The following is a 17,865-nucleotide window of genomic DNA, read 5'->3' on the forward strand; positions in this document are numbered from 1 at the left end:
AAGAAAAATGTCCTTAAACCTACAAAAGTTACATATAGCCATTTTACCTACATGCACAATTTGTTCTACAAGGGCTTTTAAACCTCTTCAGAGGCTGGGTAGCTCTGCTGACCAACTCGTGCTCAAGTACTGCGCTTTTTTCCATCTCTCTTCGAAACCTCTCTGAACAATTCCCAAATGACAGCTGAGGAGCTGCTCCTACACCCCCTGCTTCCCAGCTCCTTTTCCCTGCCTTTTTCCCTCATACTGATTTTCCTGTAAATATACTAGGTTAAATTTCCCCAAATCAGCTCAACATTGAATATTTCATAAATGCCTAAAGCTGGTACGGCTATGGCTCAAGGCCAAGCAGAAGGCAAAGCTGAGGTAGATGGAGCAATGGAGCTCTTGTTTCTCAGTTTGGAAATGACCATTGCTGCAAACAACCACAATATTCAGCTTAGCTTATTCAAAATTAGCAGTATAGGCAGGATTTGCTCCATAATATTAACTGTTTTTTGCTGTCGTGAGCAAAACCACTAAAATCATGTTCAACATTATGAAAAACCTCTTGAGAAGACTCAGTTCAGAACCCCCTTCAAATAAAATATGGTCTGGTACTTGGTAAATACTTCATCTCACTGTGCAGAAGCAACAGAATTTGCAGATGTAACTGAAATGCTTTTGCAGGCAGAGGAGAAAATGTATCTGTAACAGACACCAACACCCCTAACTCATCAACCCTTGTCACCATTACTCTATCAGGAGAGGACTGCAGTTCCTTCCTTCCCACTTCTTCCTCCCAACCCACTTCTTTATTTCAGCCCCATTTTTGCAGTGCTGTACAGGTACAGCTTGCTTAACAGAGATGTCTTTAGGACCAGGAGGCTGTGCTCTCATGGACTCACTGTCAGGGTGCAGGGCAAACCCACCTCTTACTAATGACCCCACGAAAGGGAAACCTTAGAGGATTCCTTTCAGGGAAGCTGTTCCACCAACACCCCTGGCTTGGAGCCTCCCTGCAGCTCTAATTCCACAAGCCCGTTAATGGTACTTCACTGACCAAAGCTCAGTGAAGGCGAAGTAAGGACATCCCCGAAGCCTACAGCCTTTGAATCACGTCCCAAGAACCGAATGCCCCAATACAAGCACCTCCGCTGCTCCTCCCACACTGCCACGGCCGGCTCTTAACCTTGACTACAGCGGCCCTCAGCAAGACAAAGAAAACACCCTTTGCTTTCGCCTGTTGGATGATGCAAACCCACTTGCTGACCTTTCTGGATGAACATTTTTCTAGTGTGAATGGGCCAGCTATGATCTCACTACCTTGTCAATGAAAAGGAAGTGGGGAAAGCCTTTTCAATGGTCTATCAAAAGAGGGCTTTTATGCAGTCTGACATCAGGGGAAAACACAAGACGGCTTTCCAGCCGCACTGCAGGAACAGCTGAGAAGGCTTTCCAAAACCGCTCCCCCCTACCTTTCCAGCGACCCTCACTCTGGGCCAGCTACTTAATGGCATGAGCAGACATTCAGCTCTGAACGTAGGATTGGCAAAAGGCTCATAAAACCATCAATTATATCAAAGCTGCAAGAGGATCTGACTCTGGAGGGCATAAATATGGATTCTGTTCAGAGATTTCTGGTGTGACAGTGGGGTCAGCCTACAACCTTTACAATGAACATCCTGTTCCTGCTTGACCTCTTGTCCTTTTTTTCCCTTCTACTTAATGACTGTTTGGAGCAGTCTTGGAGCTTGGAGAAAAAAAAAAAAATGTCCTCCAAAGCTGGCTGACGTATATTGATATTGTTGGTGGCAATATATTTACACAGCCACAAAAAGCAGCTGCTCAGATGAGCCTACTTTTAGCTTGCGTCCTACCAAAATGCAAATCTAAAAGCACTAAAACCGTATGAGCAGACCAAATGACAAACTTAAGATTTCTTTAAGGTGGTGGTACGCTGGGGAAGCAGCCCCAGCAATGACATCCTGCAAAGCTGCTGCCAGCTGTGGAGTTTGCAGCTTCTGGGGAACCCTCAGTGTCCCCATCAGCAGGGGATTTTGACAGCCAAACCTATGTCTCTCTCTAATTTTCCCCATCACTGCAGGGATAGGAAAAAAGCACAGGGTTGCAATGTCACACACAGGTACCAGTTCACAATACATGGCTCAACTCTTTGCAGGGCATCTCCAGCTGCTTTATACATACTAGTTGCTACACAAGATTGACTGGAAGCTGTATCAAACCCAAAGGCAACAGCACTAGACATTATAACCCTGAGGGACTTCGCTGTTTAACTCCTAATCTGAATGGCTTCCAACTGCAGTGCTTCAACTTCTCCAGTTTGTTCTCAACCCTTGTATAATTACTGATCCCAGTTTTCTCATTTATGATTGTTTCTGCAAAGTGTATCCCACAAAGGAAGGGCAGCACACAAGTGTAAAGTAGAATTATTTTTGGAAAGACTGAGAGAATCTGTTCAGATGTTTCTCCAGCTTATTTTGGTGTGAAAACATTTTTCACATGTTCAGAAACATAAAAGAAAAAGAAAACCTGCTCAGATGTGTTTGTCTGTGTATGAAAAACAAGGAAATGGCTTAGATGCCTTATTTTGTGTTTAGGATGTACAGCACTATATTAACCACACCTTTCTCAATAAGAAAACCATTGCAAGTACAGCAATCAGTGTGTTGTGCTGGGTAATTCTGTTCCAGAATGTGTTTTGGGGTGGTTTTTTTTTTTCAAATTCTGCTCTTAAAATACTCATGGCAACAAGAACTCAGAGTCTTAACAATATAAATGCTAAGTGTAAGTCTAATCTCCTACATGCAGATGTAGATCAACATTACTTGTTTAAATACTGATAAAAATTAGAACACAGTGAAGCCAAACGAACATAAGAAATATTTCACATAATATTTACTGGAAAATTGCAACAGGGATTTTGTCTAATGAGTAAATACAGCATGAAGCCGTTGAGTCTTCTATCCCTGGGGTAAGATAATTTAAAACACATTTTTTCAGATCAAAAGTGTTATGTTGTCAAATATAAAAGCCCAATTTAGGCTGCATAATATTTAATTAAGAAAACTGCATTCCATACTGTGATTTATTTTTTTTTTAAGTCCAATGCCCCTTGAGTCATTTTATCTTCTTAACTTTAAGATTTGTACTGTGCGAGATCATGGGAAAGACACAATCAACTTTATTTTCATTACAAAAGCAGAAAAACCTAAAGGGAATCCTGTGAAAATCAAGTCAATTCAAACCCAAGATTTTCCAATGATCACGGAACTTGAAAAGGCCATCTGCTCACTCAAAATGAAGGGGAGCATTGTATCTGATCCTGAGGCTATGAGGATGGATAATAAAGATCCAGGTCAGACAGAACAACCACAAGAATACCTGGAGTTTTTAGACCCTCTTACAGCTCTGCAGCCACAATTTGCTCACCTTAACACTTCTGTGATGTATCCGCGATGGCTGGCATTTCACACTGCTGGTGTTGCAACAGCCAGTGCAACGTTTCACCTCCACGCAGGGCGGCCATATCAGGAAGTTGGCAGAGGTGGGATCAATTTGACTCCGAGGTATCTCATATATAACCGTCCGTGTTTTGCAGACAGCTGGGATGGCTTCCTCTGCAAACACAAATTCACACTTCCAGGTGAGCAGCTGCTCTCACCTCAGAGCACCCAGATACTTCACACCATTGATTTATGAGTGGCACCCTTAGCTGGTGGGTTGAGATGGTGTTCTCAGTTCCCATTGCTCACCGACAAGTCGGTGCTGAGTACTGCTTGCCTACCACTAAACTGTGCGTGCTACCCTAGGGAGAAGCTTGACTCACTCCCAAAAGCCCAGCCCTAAAGTGAGGATTTACAGTGGCCTGGCTCCCAACATAGCTCGGAGCACATACCATTAGATAAGACAATCCTGGCTGTTTAGAAGTGACAGCAAGCCAGGGACTTCTCCAGATTAGATGATCCTCTAATACAGCCTCATAGCAACTGCGTAACAGCAGCTGTTACCACTGCACACACATATTATCACACAAACATGCAATACCTGGCAAACGCCACCACAGAAGTTGCACTGAGGATATTTATATCACATCCAAATTGACTGAGCTGGGAAACAACCTGCACCAGCTTGAAACTTTTGAGTCTTGGGTTTCCACTTCCAAAACCTTAACATCCTCATATCAGGAAGCCTGGTCTGCCTGCCATCCCAAAGGGTGACTGCCATTTTTTCTAAATGAAGTTATCCAAGCTTTGTACGCAGTGGGTTTTATTTGATGTGTTATTTCTTGAATGAGGTAAAACCACAAGAGTAGCATGACTGAAAAACCTGCAGCTAAACCAATACCCTGCTGAGCTCAGGTAAGGTGAGCTTGCAGACGACAGTTTCAGCCACATGAAGATCATAAAGAGTAGCTCTGTACTGCTGCATGATGCTGCCATGAAAAATCCAAACCATGTATCTTTCTCGACCTAGGGACTACCTAAGAGGTCAAGCTGATAATTCAAAATGGTCCAGACAATAATAGCAATGGCAGGGACAAGTTGTTTGATGAGAAGTTCTCCAAAGGCAGCTTGGATTTTTTTGCCTTGCAGTGGAAGCAGTGATAGCTTTGGGTTAGATGTGTCAGGGAACTGGAATACTGCCTACGCTTCTTCAATTACTCCTGAAGTACAAGAAGTTCAGGCCTGGCCTGTGCCTGTAACATGAAAATCTAGGCTTAGTTTTGAAAGAGATGCATTTCAGTCAGCTAAGCAGAGGGAAAATATTCTCTATCCCCAGTGCCATGAACTCAAGAAAATTAACGGATCCAATACTCCAAGATAGCTGGCAACTCCTGCAAGTTATTGAGCATATCCAGTTCCCACTGACTTTTATGGGGAGGCATTCAACACCTTGCAGAGTAAGATGCCAAGTGTAGCAGACTGTTGCAGAACCGCTGTTCTCTAGAGGCATTCAATGTGACGAGCACGCTTGCCAATTCACACTGCAAATCCATGCTGACAGCATGCTGTGCTATCTACTGCACACCACCGTAGCTTAAAGTACACATATATTGACTCTGAATTAGCTGTAATAGGAGCGATCATGGATGTTTTCCACAGTCAAATGGAATGGTAAAACATTCAGATCTACTCAGATGAACAAGCACTGCAGACAAACCCTACTCTAAAATTCATTAGCATCTCTTTAAATTTATATTTGGACTTTGTTGGATCACCATCATTATTGTTTAATAAGAACAAAATCCCTTGTAAACATGCCTGGTGCCCTACGCAATGATGGAAATCAGTGCCCCAGCGTTTCTGCCAATGGCTTTTAATTTTTTGGATAAACTGTTTTTTCTTGTGAATAAAGAGTCAAGCTGTTTCCTTTTGTGGAGCTTCTGTACTGAAAACTCTACCAACTGTTGATGTTTTTTAAAGCACACTGCTGTAGTTGTTCCCCACACTATGAATTATACATTGAATATCACAGCATTTTCTAACCAAGGTCTAGCTTTCTAACATGCTGCAACAGGAAAGTGAATGTAAAGAATTTGTGCTTGTCTGTCTCCTATGGACATCCTCCAGAAGACAGCTTCTCAGGCAACGGCTCGTTTTGTTGAGCTCTTTTGTAAAAAGAACGGGAGAAACTAGAAATGGCCTTTTTCCTTTGTGCGTGTCACATTTTTCCAGTGAAATGTCCTGCTTGGCTGACCAAAAGCACCCCCTCTGTTTTTACTCCCCAAGTACAAATAGCTTGTTTCTTACCAATGCTTCTTTTTCTGCGAATGGGCACAGGACGGTTCTCTTGCACATGTTTAGCAGAATGAACACTGTAAGATCTCAAGTTTGCTTCTGAAACATCATCATATCCTAGAACAGGAAAACAAAATATTAAACCTCAGCTATGTTATTCACACCAATGCCACTACGGTCTTGTTCCATACATATAAATCTGTGCTGTTCATATGCATAAGACCAAATCCTGCTGCAATCAGTCTAATGTAACTCCTGTCAATGCAATTGCAAAGGCAAAAGGCAGGGAAGACATAGACATTAAAAGTCGTGTATAAGCATGCAGAATTTAATTCTAATACCTGTTTTACTGAAAGCCCCCAGAAACTCTCTGTGACACAGAACCACATCCAAAGTAAAACAGTTGCATTTTTATGTGAAAGGCATAATACAGCTTTTCTTACTGAAAGGTGTAGAAATAAGAACAGTAACAGTTCACGTGAAACATTTTGTATAAGTCTCTTGAAGTTCTGGTACGAGGCTACAGTAGAAAATATGGTATTACACACCCAACAGCAACAATGCTGCCTCTGTAAATCTTCTCTTGCTTGGTTTTCAGGGCAGTACTAGGACAGAATCAAAAGCAAAAAGTAACTAGCATGGGTTTCCTTTTAGCCTCTCTGTTGCAGAACAAATCCCCTGTGAAGTATCCTAACCTTTGGAGGGGCATCTGAAGCTACTGCAAACTCTGGGACTGCATCCAGGCTTGTCTTGTTCCCTAAATAAGCCTACCACATGGGTTAAAGGGCCATGAGAAAAAGCAAAGACAGAAAACTTGGCATTTCATTTATCATAAAAAACAACAAAATAACTGCTCCAACTATTTCGTTTTGTTAAGTGAAGCAGTCCAGGTCGTGTCCCATGCAGTGGGGTTCTGAAAACGACAAGCACAATCTGCAAACAGGGGATCAGAAAGATGTAAGCAAACTGAGGACCTCCACACAGATTCCAGTACACCAAAACTAAGAGTTTTAGTACTCTGCTGCTTGGAGTGCCCTCTGTAACGTCACTGGAGAGTTTCAAGGTTTCACTGCTGGCTCCAAAGAAAACTGTGATGTGCACTAAAAAATGTAAATGACTATTACTCAGTACTCTATTACCCTCTCTACAAGCTACCAACATCCTACGCTCCTGTCTTCTCCACGGTCACCTTCCCTGCTTCCAGTTCGTTTTGTACATACAGTTGACCATGAGTCTGGAACTTGGTTTATTCTCAACTTTATTAGTAATACACATCATAAAGATCTGCTCTACAAAAAAACTCTTTCTCCTCCCTCAAGAAATCCTACCCTAAAAAGCTTGCAGCTTGTGATACCACCTGCAGAGCCTGGTAAGACATGAAGACAGTGGTATCTTCAGCACCTTAGAAAAAGCTCTAAACCTCACAATTTATCTTCACTTCTTGGAAAAAACTATCGTAGAAGATGAAATGGAATGCCTGAGAGGTCATACCAGGAAGACCCACTGGTCCTGTCTATTTTTCTTATCAGCTGAACAGATCCTTGTCTGAAATAAGTCAGTGTGAAATACAGACTCCCAATTTACCCAAATAGGCTGGCTCCTATTTCCTATGTAGAGTGCTTTTTCCCATTGATTTTGATGGGAAATTTTGGAACCTAACTGATCAGCTGATAGTGGGCCTTATTTGCAGTCCTAGTGCTGTAATGTTAGCAATGACTAATGGATTTTATTTCTGCTTTTATTGTACCCCATGCTCCAGAAAACTCATCAGTAGAGTAAATAAAATAGCTTGCCTGAGATCCCACAGGAAGTTTGCAACTGGGCTGGGAAGCAGAGCCAGGTCTCCCACATCCCATTCCAATGGCACCAGGCCATCCACCTGACCCCAAACGGTGTTATGAAAAATGAGGATCCATTCTGTTGTTCCTCCAGCCCTCTTCTGCTTCCTAGCACTCAGCCACTCAACACCTCAATACTGACCTCCTTTTTGGCAGCTTCGAGTTGTCACAACTTCTCCCTCAATTTGAGGCAATGAAGTGATACTCTAAAGAAACCAGCATGAATTCTGCTCAGCATAAGATCCAACCTAGGCTCAGAGCAAGAAGCATCTCTGTCCGCACGCAAACAGTGTTCAAAAAAGATTAAACACAAAACTAATGCCTCTAATCCGAACTGCTTGGTGGTCACAGACATCTCGTTGAAAAGAGAAACCGTCGATGATGCCAGCTGTACGGCAGGCCTGAGCCACGGGTCCTAATCCCACATTCAACACGCTGGCATAGCTCCCTTCTAACATGACTGACTTCTTGCTGTCTTGTTTAAAGAAACTGGTAAGACTAAAGGAATAGTATGATCAGCTAACCAATATGTTAAGCCATGTGCTTATATATAACTGCTCAACTCAGCTGCAATTAGCCATATTCTATCATCATGTTTATAAAGCAAAATGACATGTCGAGGAGCATGTGTTGCTTATAAGATGATTTCTAAGGTGAAGAAGGCCTCTGGCTCATACTGTATCTCACTGTCTCGCTACATATCTTAGGCATGTATATCATTTTGTAAGTTCATGTCTCACTGTGGGGTTAAAAAAAAAAAAAAAAGGGATCTACACAGCTAGCACAGCAGACTGAGAAACAAGTTCCAATCAAACCTGAATGCATTATGCAACACAAATGGTATTATTTCTATTGATACAGCATCAATGTGTTGGGGTTTTTTTAATAAACAGAATTATGGAGCACATGGCTGGAGCCCAAAGATAGTATAAACGCACTTGGTGTCCCCCTGATCTCCACAGGCATTTGGAAGGAATTCCATTCCCCAGTGAAGTCAACGGGAAAAACACTGCACTTCAAGCAATCTTTAAGTCAACAGGAGTCTTGTCTGAGCAGTACTGAAAAATCAGAAAGTCAGCTTTGAAACCCACACTTGACTCTGGATGTGCAGCCAGCAGACTTCCTTTTATTTCATTGAAACAATGATGGCTATGGTAATTACAAACAGAACTCTCTAGTCTAACTCTAAAGAAGCCTGATACCTAATTTGTATCAGTTTTCCCCCCTTCTGTACTGATTTAGGAGCACGAAGTTGCAGGATAAGGATAATCTCTTAGCAAAGGAAATGGGAGTTGATGGGTGCTTAGCGTCTCACAAAATGAGGCTTGGAGCAGAAAGCTTAGAAACGGGTGGTTCTTAGTTTAGAAATTGAACGCTGCTTGTCACTAAGTGAAGATGGAGGATGCTGCACAAAGCCAGATTAATGCAGCTCTCTTTTAGCGTTTTAATAACAAAAAAAATGCCTTTATGGCAGCCGATCAAGAAATTTCTCTGTAATCTTTTATGTACTGACAACATATCAATGATGGGTATAAAAACTCTTGCAATTAGCCTTGGTCAATCCATTAGTGTAGCTGAAATTGTTCTTTTTTGTCAGATTGGCATTTTTCCACTGGGTCATGGAATATAAATCAAAGAGTTCCTGCGACATTCTGCCAATATGTGATTACTCTTCTCACTAAATAAGCATGCGGAAAGCATCCCAAGACTATTGTTATTTTATATTTATCAATTTATACTTTTGCTATTGCCATCTCCTTCCCAAACAATTTTATGTGAGGTACAATCTCCAATACATGCAGTCTTAACACAAACCCTTCCAAATGCCACTTTGATGTGCATCCAAAAAGTATAGGTTGAAGACTTCTAGTACCAACAGCAGCAGTGTAGGAAATTCTCATTATCTCTTTTTTTTTTTTTTTTTTTCAGGAATCCAGTGTAAGGTACAATAAACTGAAACGGTCTGTCTTCAAATCGATCCTAGAGCCAGAAAGCCCAAGGCAACGTCAGTCTGTTTGTTTGATCTTCTTTCTGGCTGATGCAAAATATGCCCTTCTGACATCCAACTGCAGAGATAGATGTCACTAAGTTTTCAACTTTGATCTATTAAAGGAAATATAAGTAGCAGCCTGCAAGATCCTGTTTTGTTTAGGGTTTTTTTTCCCCTTTACCTAGATGTGATCAACCAACTGTAAAGGAGGAGTATACCCTCTATCTGTCTCAGGAAAAACACAGGACACACACGGCAGATGCCCAACTCTCATCATGTTTACGAGGTGCAGGGAAAGCTAACACATTCCTTTGTAACATCCTTAATTTGAGCACCACTCCAAAAGCCACAAAGTCAACAGAAGATTTTCCAAGAGGTTGAGCTCTGCAGCAATCTAACACTTTTCCATGCAACTATACTGTTAAATTAGAACATCTCTCCACTTAAAAGCTGCTCTGCTAGCTCTTAATCACAGGCCGTTAAATTCACATGGCCTAAGGTGACCCTGTGGTTGATGCCCTTAAACCATGCAAAGAAGCAGGCTCAGCCCTGTATTTCCCCATGCAGGGAGGTGACTGGGGGAAAAATCTGTTCCCAGCGGGAGGCAAACATAATAGGTGATGAAATGAACTCTACCTCCCACAGGACAGATGGGAGAGGTGAAGCACGAGGAGAAAAACCACGCTGCTAAGCCTAAGAGAACTTCACAGGCGGAATATAGGAAATGCCCCCGTTTCGGTGATTTAGTCTGTTAGTAGTAAAACTGTACTCTGCACGCTACAGCTGCCTACTTCCTGGGATCGTGCATGCTTTCTGTTTTAAATAGGGTCAGACTCTGCTCTCCGTCATGCCAATGAAACTCTGTCGCCGACTATGGATCCCGATCACAGCAAATTAATGAGACCCTGTTTTCTGACATAAACAGAGAATTTTCATGTTGCCTTTACAGGGATTTCTCTTTGAATCGAACACGCAGCACTGGGCGCTGAAAAATTGGCCTGGATTTTTTTTTTTAATACAATGATAAGCTCCATGTTGGGTTGTGTTTTTCTTTAAGTAATATGCCAGATGGTCTGGGGGTGTGGTTTCTAATTTTATGAAGGGGGTTATCAGTCATCTCTGCGCTACAATATAGAGACCAAATCTGTCAGAATAGAAGAAAAACCTGCCTACTCTGACTTACAGAACTTACTTTTCCAATTAAAAATATATGCTTTGCATTGCAGAAGAGAAAAATCACTGTTCTTCCTTCATTTTCCACAGATCCTGCCTCGTTACTCAGGAATATCAGACATTTTCTGCATGCATGCCTGATCCTGCAAACTCTTCTCCTACAAGATCATTCTTAATTCTCAAGTCCACCCACTGAGTTTAAACAGGGCTACTCACATGCAGAAGGACTGGCAATACGATGCACTAAACTGAGGGAGAAAATAATCACTGGAGTGTTTTTATTCTGAGCCTCAGTATATGCTATAGAATAGAAATGTAGCTACTGTACAAGCTCTCACTGAACTAGCCCTTCCCTAAATGCAATTGCATTTACCAGTGACAACTAGAAAACACTTGATTTGCTGATCTAACACTACATATAGTGAACAGGCCCAATCCTGTTTACTGAAGAAAACATGGTCATTTCAGTGTTCAATTAGTCACTCTGATAAACCCTTAGGAACTTCTCGTGACAGTGAAGACTGCAGGACTGTGCCCTGAAAACGTTAACTGTGGGTAGTAAAGACCAGCTGCTCTCTATGAAGATCCAATCCTGCCTCTGTAGCTCAGAATAAACCTTAGCACGTGTGCAAAGGAGCACTCACATAAGCAAGAACAGGGTGAAAGGCTGAACGTTTTGGTTTTATTTTATAATATTGCTTGAGTTCATGTCTTAAGGCATTACTGTTTCATGTTGAAATAGTAAAATATTTATGTGTCTTGTTTCTCTAATGCTTTCTAAACTGACAAATTGCACAAAAACAGCAAAATGAAACAGTAAACTTGTGGCTGACCTCTTCAATTTTGGGGCATGCATCCTCTGGTTAGTATTTGCCACGTGGTAAATAATTATTTTCTGAAATAAATTTGTCTGCCACATCTACTAATTTATTCAGCTCCTGCCATTGCTCCACTTGTCTGCTTGATTCTCTTGCAATGGAGCCATGTGAACTTTTGCTCTCCTTCTAAGTGGTATTTAAAAATGAAGCATGTGCTTGTTACACTGGGGTATTTGAAAAAGTAATGTATTCGGGTAGCTACAGAATACCAACTCAAACGCAAAAGAAGCTTGCAGTATTTTAGAACGCTAGTGCTCAGATCCAGCCCTTCCGCAACAGCAGCAAAGCCTTCCACCGAGTTCACTGGGAAAAAGATTTTAGCAGTAGTGCACTTGTCTGGTCCAAAACACTCTTTGGTGGGGAAATATGTATTGCATACCCCGTCCCTGTTGTGAAAGCTTCTTTAATTGCAGTGATAAGCAATAAGAAGCACTGCTCTCCAAAAACTAAACCCATGCCAACAAATTGTAATTAGTAATTAGCCTCTCTGGTAAAGTATTGTGCAAGAGCAAAATATTCCATTTTCAGTGTAATGGGAAACTGTTTGCTCCTTCATCACATGAAAATTGAAAGCTATGTCTGTAAAATCTGTTCCTACTGCATTCCTGCCCATTAATACAGCACTATACAAAAAGCGGTGAGTTAAACTGTAGAAGGATCCTGCAACCCTGAATGAAGGTGATTGAACCTGGCACAGACTTTACAAAAATACACAGCATATGGTTTAAAAGGAGATGGCCCAGTACCAACGCCAGCAAGAACTCATTCATTTTTCTCCATGTTTGCTCTTCAGAACGATGCAGGTTTCCCTTGGGCACATCAAAGGTGCCGGGTTTATTCTCTCTCAACTACGGGAAGAAATCACCAGGAACAAAGTGCATCAAGTGAAACCAAATGATAAGAAACCCAGTAATCCAGTGCTTCTAGATCTGATTTACTGCTGCAATGATCTGTTTGAACTGCATGCTCTCACTACACCTATTTGCATGCCTAATGATGCAGAAAATAACCCTGCGCTATTTTCTTTTGGAAAAAAAGTGAATTTTTAAGGGTAAGCTTCATGTGCAGGTTCCTGTTTAAAATCAGCGCGGACAGTTTATTTTCCTTTTAATAAAGCCCAGCACTTGAAGAGACATTACTTCATTCATAAATATTGTTTCAAATATTTTAAATACCTCTAGGACAGTAGTTTAAAGATAATAGAGCAATGCAACACCAACAACAAACCTTATGGAAATTCTCCTCTGCTGAGAGACGGAGAGATCTGAAAACACAGAGGGTCACTAGGTCCCTCTCCACCCTGAACCCCCCGAAGTTTTAATTCCCGATCGGCCCCTTGGCCACCGCCTCCCTTCGAAAGGCAGCTCCCCTGCCCAGGGCAGCCTGGCTCCTGAGGCCGGGGCCCCGCACGGCTCTGGTCTCCCAGGCGAGACAGCCCGGGCCGTGCCGCCGGAGCGGCCAGGGGCGTGCGGGGCGCTGCGCCGCGACCGCCCGCGGTGCCTCCCCCCCGGGGCGGCGGCGGCCGACGGCGCGGAAGGAAGGAGGACGGGACTAATTTACCTACGGAGTCAATCTCCAGGAGGCGCTGCAAGTCGCGGATGCTGTGGATCTCGCTGTGCGCCAGCCGCTCGATGAGCTCCTGCGGGATCTCGGCCTCCTTCAAAGACACACACACCGCGGGTCACCGCGCAGCCCCGCGCAGCGCACCCCACGCCCCTGCAGCACCGGGGATTCGGCGCTTCGGGGCTGGGAGCGCTGGGGTTTTGTGGAGGGCGCGGGGTGTTTGCTGGACGTGTTTGGACGAAGCAGGGGAAAAATACACGCACACACACCCCCCGCTCCGCCGGGCGCTGGTGGAGCGCTCCCCGCTGCCTCCCGCCTGCGCACCCGCGGGGGCTGCGCTCTGCCCGCCGCCAGCCGGACTGCGCCACGGCCCCCCGGGCGGCCACCCCCCCAGGCGGCCACCCCCCGGCCCGGCCTGGCCAGCGTGTGCCCGGCCGAGCTGCGCCTCCGCGCCCCGAGCCCCGCTCGATGGCCGGAGCCCGCGCCGGGCAGCTGGCTGCTGGAGTTTGCCCAAGCGGGCGCGGAGTCCACCGCGGGCGCGGGCTCCCCCGGCCCGGGGAGGAGAAGGTCCGCGACCCACGGGGCCACCGCCATACCAGCAGCGCCCACGTCGCGGCTCCCAGCGCCAAGCAGACCCGGTCCCGGGAAAAGTTACGGTCGCCGTGCAGCGCCGAGCACCGCGCTCGCCCCGGCCAGGACCACCTGTAGCAACCCCGAGAGGCGGCTCCGCGCCCCGCTCCGACCCAGCGGCCGTGTGCGGGCGGGCTGGCTGCCGCCCCTCGCCCGCTCCGAGCCGGGCGGGCTTCGAAAACCGGGAACGGACGGGCTCTTCTGGGAGCCCGGGCAGGCAACCAACTTCTGCCCGCGGCACTAACGGTGCCCGCGGTCGGCTGCGTGCAGCGCCGTGCGCCGCGGGGGCGGCCGCTGCCGGGCGGCTCCGCGCACCGCGCTGCCTGCGAACAGCCGCAGCCCGTTCGCACCCGCGGGGCGCGAATATGTGTATATATATATATATGTGTGTGTGTCTGTGTGTCTGTGTGTGTCTGTGTGTGTGTGTGTGTATTTGTAAGGGCTGCCAGCAGCCCCGGAGCGGAATGCACGGTCATTCTCCTTCGCCTCTGGCATGTATGAAATGGCAACTTGCCTCCTGCCTCGGCCGCGCGGGGCTGGGGCAGGGCGAGCGCTGCCGGCGAGGCCGGGGCACGGAGATGCCCGCGGAGCCCAGGTGGGCAGCCCGCTCCCCCGCGCCCTCCGCCGCGGCGCACCCCGGGGACCGGGAACCGGGAAGCCGCTCTCACCTACCTCGGAGAAGGTAAAGGACAGGTAGCCAAAACCTATCAGCAAAACGCAAGCCCAGGTCCTCATCGCGGTCTAGTGCACTTTAGACACGGAGGGAAGGCAACGCTGATGGAGAGGAGCTGCAGGCCGGCTCCTGCCGCGCAGAAATTCAGTACCATCCCTCAGGGGAAAGGCAGCGGGGTGGCTCGGGGGTCCTCCGCATCCAGGGTGGGTCGGGGCTGCCTCGGGGCGGCGGTGGTTTAATTACGGCGCTGCCGCTGTTTGTATGTTCCCCTCGCTACAGGAGCGTGGCTGCTCTCCTTTCTGCTGCTCTCGCTCGCTCCTCTTGGCTCTTAGGACTAGACCAGCCGGTACTTCTGCATATTTGCTTAGATCAGACCAAAGTGAAACCCAAGGAGTCGATCCGGAGCGCAGCCGAAACGCCCATCACCTGTCTGGGGCGGCTGGCCCCCCTCGCGGCGGGCGGCGCTGGGGCCCGCCTCCCCCCGCCGCCGCGGCCTCCCGCTCCGCGCCGGGACCGACCGGGGGCTCGCTCGGGCTGCCGGCTGCTCCCCCGCCCGCTATGCTGCCCCTCCACCCTCTCCCCCTTTCTCAAAAAGGAAAAAAAAAATCTTTATTGATACGGATCGAAATGTTTCTCTTGCTGAGAACGGTCCCGCTTCCCTCCCCGGCTGGGGTGAGGTTAAAAATAATAATTAATTACGAATAATAGCAGTGATAAATCGGAGCAATATTGCAAGATCTCGCGGGCTGCCTTGGTGCAGTTCCTTCTCCACTTTGCACGGGAGAAAAAGAGAGGAGGAGGAAGGAAAAAAAATAATATATATATATGTGTATATATATATATATATATATGCGCAAGAAGGTTTAAATCCCAAGGGGATCGGAGACGAACTGCAACTCCTGGCGGAGGGAGGACTCCCGGGCTCGCTCCGAAGCGGTGGCCTGTCTGGAGCGTGGCTCTGGCGAGGAGCAGCATATACCGCTCCCTCCTGCCATGCGCCTCCCCCGGCCCTCCTCCCGGTACTCCCGGCACCAAACCCACAAACAACAAGTAGTGGGGGTGCCGCCAGCTGCAGCGCCTGCTCGCAGGGCGAAAGGGGCTCTGCCCACATGGAAGGGGGAAAAAAGAGGGGGGGGGGGGGGGGGGGGGGGAAAAGGAGCCGGAGAAGGGCCGGGGGGGGGGCCGGGAGGGAGCGGGGCAGGCTGCCCGCCACCCCGGCCCTCTGCGGCACCGGGGCGGGGGAGCGGGGAAGGGCCGGGCGCTGCTGCGCAACAGCCGCCGCGGAACCTTACGGGATCCACCTTGTGCCCCTGCCTTTTATATAAGGCGGAAGAGATCGCCATGACCGCGGAGGGTTTGGGTGTTTTTTTTAATCGTTTGGGGTTTTTTTATTATTATTTTTTTGCGGAGGGGGGGGGCGGCCTTTTGCCGAAGGGGAGGGGCAGAGTGGCGGGGGGTTGGGGGGGGGGGGGGAACGTAGCTTCGCTGCTGTTGCAACGCAGCCCTCATTGCGAAGGACACCCCCCCCCCCTTTAAGAAACACGAAAGCACCCCCCAAAAAAAAAATTAAAAAGCTTCGGGGGGGGGGGGGGGCGCGGTGCGGGCGGGGGGCAGCCGGTGTCCTCCGCCCTGCGGCACCTGGCTACGGCATGCGCGGGTGCGGGGCTCCCCGCCGCGGCCGCGGAGACGCTGCGCCCCGGGGCTCCGCCGCAGCCGGCCCCGGCCCCCCCGCAGGCAGCCCCGGCCCCTCCGCAGCCGGCCCCGGCCCCCCGCAGGCAGCCCGCTGAGCGCCGGGTCCGGGCGGCGGCGGCTCGCTCCCCCTTCGCATCCTCCCTCCCCGCCGCCCCGGCGAGAAGATGCCCCCATTTCCCCGGCGCAGATTGGCACAAGGTGCCTGCTGCACCCTGACATCTCCCTGAACTCATTGTGATTTAAATAACAGCCCTTTCTCATCTAAACAAAGCATCTTAATAGCAGATGCAAAGAATTCAGCTCATCTGAAAATCCAATAGCATTTAAGTGGATTAACTGCAATAACACAACTGAGGAGTGATACTATCCTTCATGGAAGACAATAGACTGTAAATGCACAGCCAGGGAGACTTATCCTTTCATCTCTGAATTTCCTTCAGCATTTCAAAAGCGAATGCTTTCTAGAAGCCCTGAAGGGGTTTGCACGCTACTGGCTTGGACATGCTTCTAGGAAACAACCTGTGCTTTAATGGGCACTTTGCAATTGCATAGAAGTTCCCACCAAAACAGAAGTGGCCTTTCAAGTACGTTTAATTCTCTCTCATGATGTCATGTAGGCTTACAGGGTGGTCTCCAGGACCACAAGAAGGGGGGGGGGGGGGGGGGGGGGGAAAGGGGGGGGTTGAAAAGAGGGAGAAAGGAAAGAGATGTAAAAGATTTGGAAGCACTTTAAAAAGGAGAATGCCTTTTTTTTTTTTTTTTAAATGCAGAAAATGCTGAGCCAGTGTGGAGCCGTTCTCAAATGCCTCCTGACATTAAAAAAAATGATCCGAGTGCCACACTGCTGCAGCCCCGTCCACGCAGGCTGCGCTGGCAAGCAGCAGGGCAAGCAGGAGGCAGCCCAGGGCAAGTCATGCTGGTAGTTGCCATCACTTTCTTAAGCGGGAGTTGACATGGCAGAAGTAAAAAGTGATGACTTTACTTAAAAAAAAGAGAAAGTCTCATCTGCATTTACCATTTGCTGGGGTTAAAGAAACAATTCTTATGGTCTGTGTTGTCATAGTAATAAAAAAAAATAATTACCAAACAGTGAAATAGATTCTGACAGTACCGGCTCACTGGGCATTTACTCCTCTGCTTCCTTCCTTCATGGGCTAACGTGTCTGGGATCAGAAGTGCTGGGTATCTGTAGCTCTTTCAAGTGGTATTCCACTACGAAAGCCAACATAGGCATAAGTCCTACTTCCTCTATGGGTAAGATTTTTCTTACATATTTTATGAGAAACATAATGCATCAGCATCTTTTTTAAATCTGTCATTGTGGAGCTCCGATAAGCATCTTTCCTTTGGGTCGAGTTACACTTGGAGTAGCTTTTAACATTAGACTGTTTATATGGATCATTGCAAATATTTGATAATAATGCAAAATATGTAAGATCCCACAAGAGACCAAAGACCAGAGAACGTAAATAAAATTCACACAGATTCTACAAACAACTTCATACTTGGGTTGTCTATGTGCTTACGAAACACATTTTCTCCTTGTCTGTTGTTTGATCAAAAACTGCATTTGTGCTGCATCAGTCCTTACAAGCATGCAGATACATCTGTGTGAAAAACATCACACAAGTGCATCTTTACCTCAGCTTGGCACCTTCCTACCATCCACAAGTCTATTAAACATGTG

The 17,865-nt window shown here is 46.8% G+C and overlaps 1 protein-coding gene across 6 annotated transcripts in view; it reads right to left on the reverse strand.

Moving 5' to 3' along the window:
• PDGFA (platelet derived growth factor subunit A) overlaps positions 1-15,416 on the reverse strand; it is a 36,421-nt gene extending 21,005 nt beyond the window's left edge. For all 6 annotated transcript variants that reach the window (XR_005827647.1, XR_005827646.1, XM_040592662.1 and 3 more), the window contains exons 1-4: positions 14,486-15,416; positions 13,181-13,277; positions 5,754-5,858; positions 3,433-3,620 (exon numbers count right to left, since the gene is read on the reverse strand). Coding sequence is in view for 4 of the 6 variants with exons in the window: in XM_040592662.1 (XP_040448596.1) it covers positions 3,433-3,620; positions 5,754-5,858; positions 13,181-13,277; positions 14,486-14,548 (453 nt within the window). In the remaining 2 variants the exon portion in view is untranslated. The remainder of the gene's footprint in view (positions 1-3,432; positions 3,621-5,753; positions 5,859-13,180; positions 13,278-14,485) is intronic.
• Positions 15,417-17,865: the final 2,449 nt, after the last annotated feature.

This window comes from Falco naumanni, chromosome 4 (assembly GCF_017639655.2).
Source record: "Falco naumanni isolate bFalNau1 chromosome 4, bFalNau1.pat, whole genome shotgun sequence".
NCBI lineage: Eukaryota > Metazoa > Chordata > Aves > Falconiformes > Falconidae > Falco > Falco naumanni.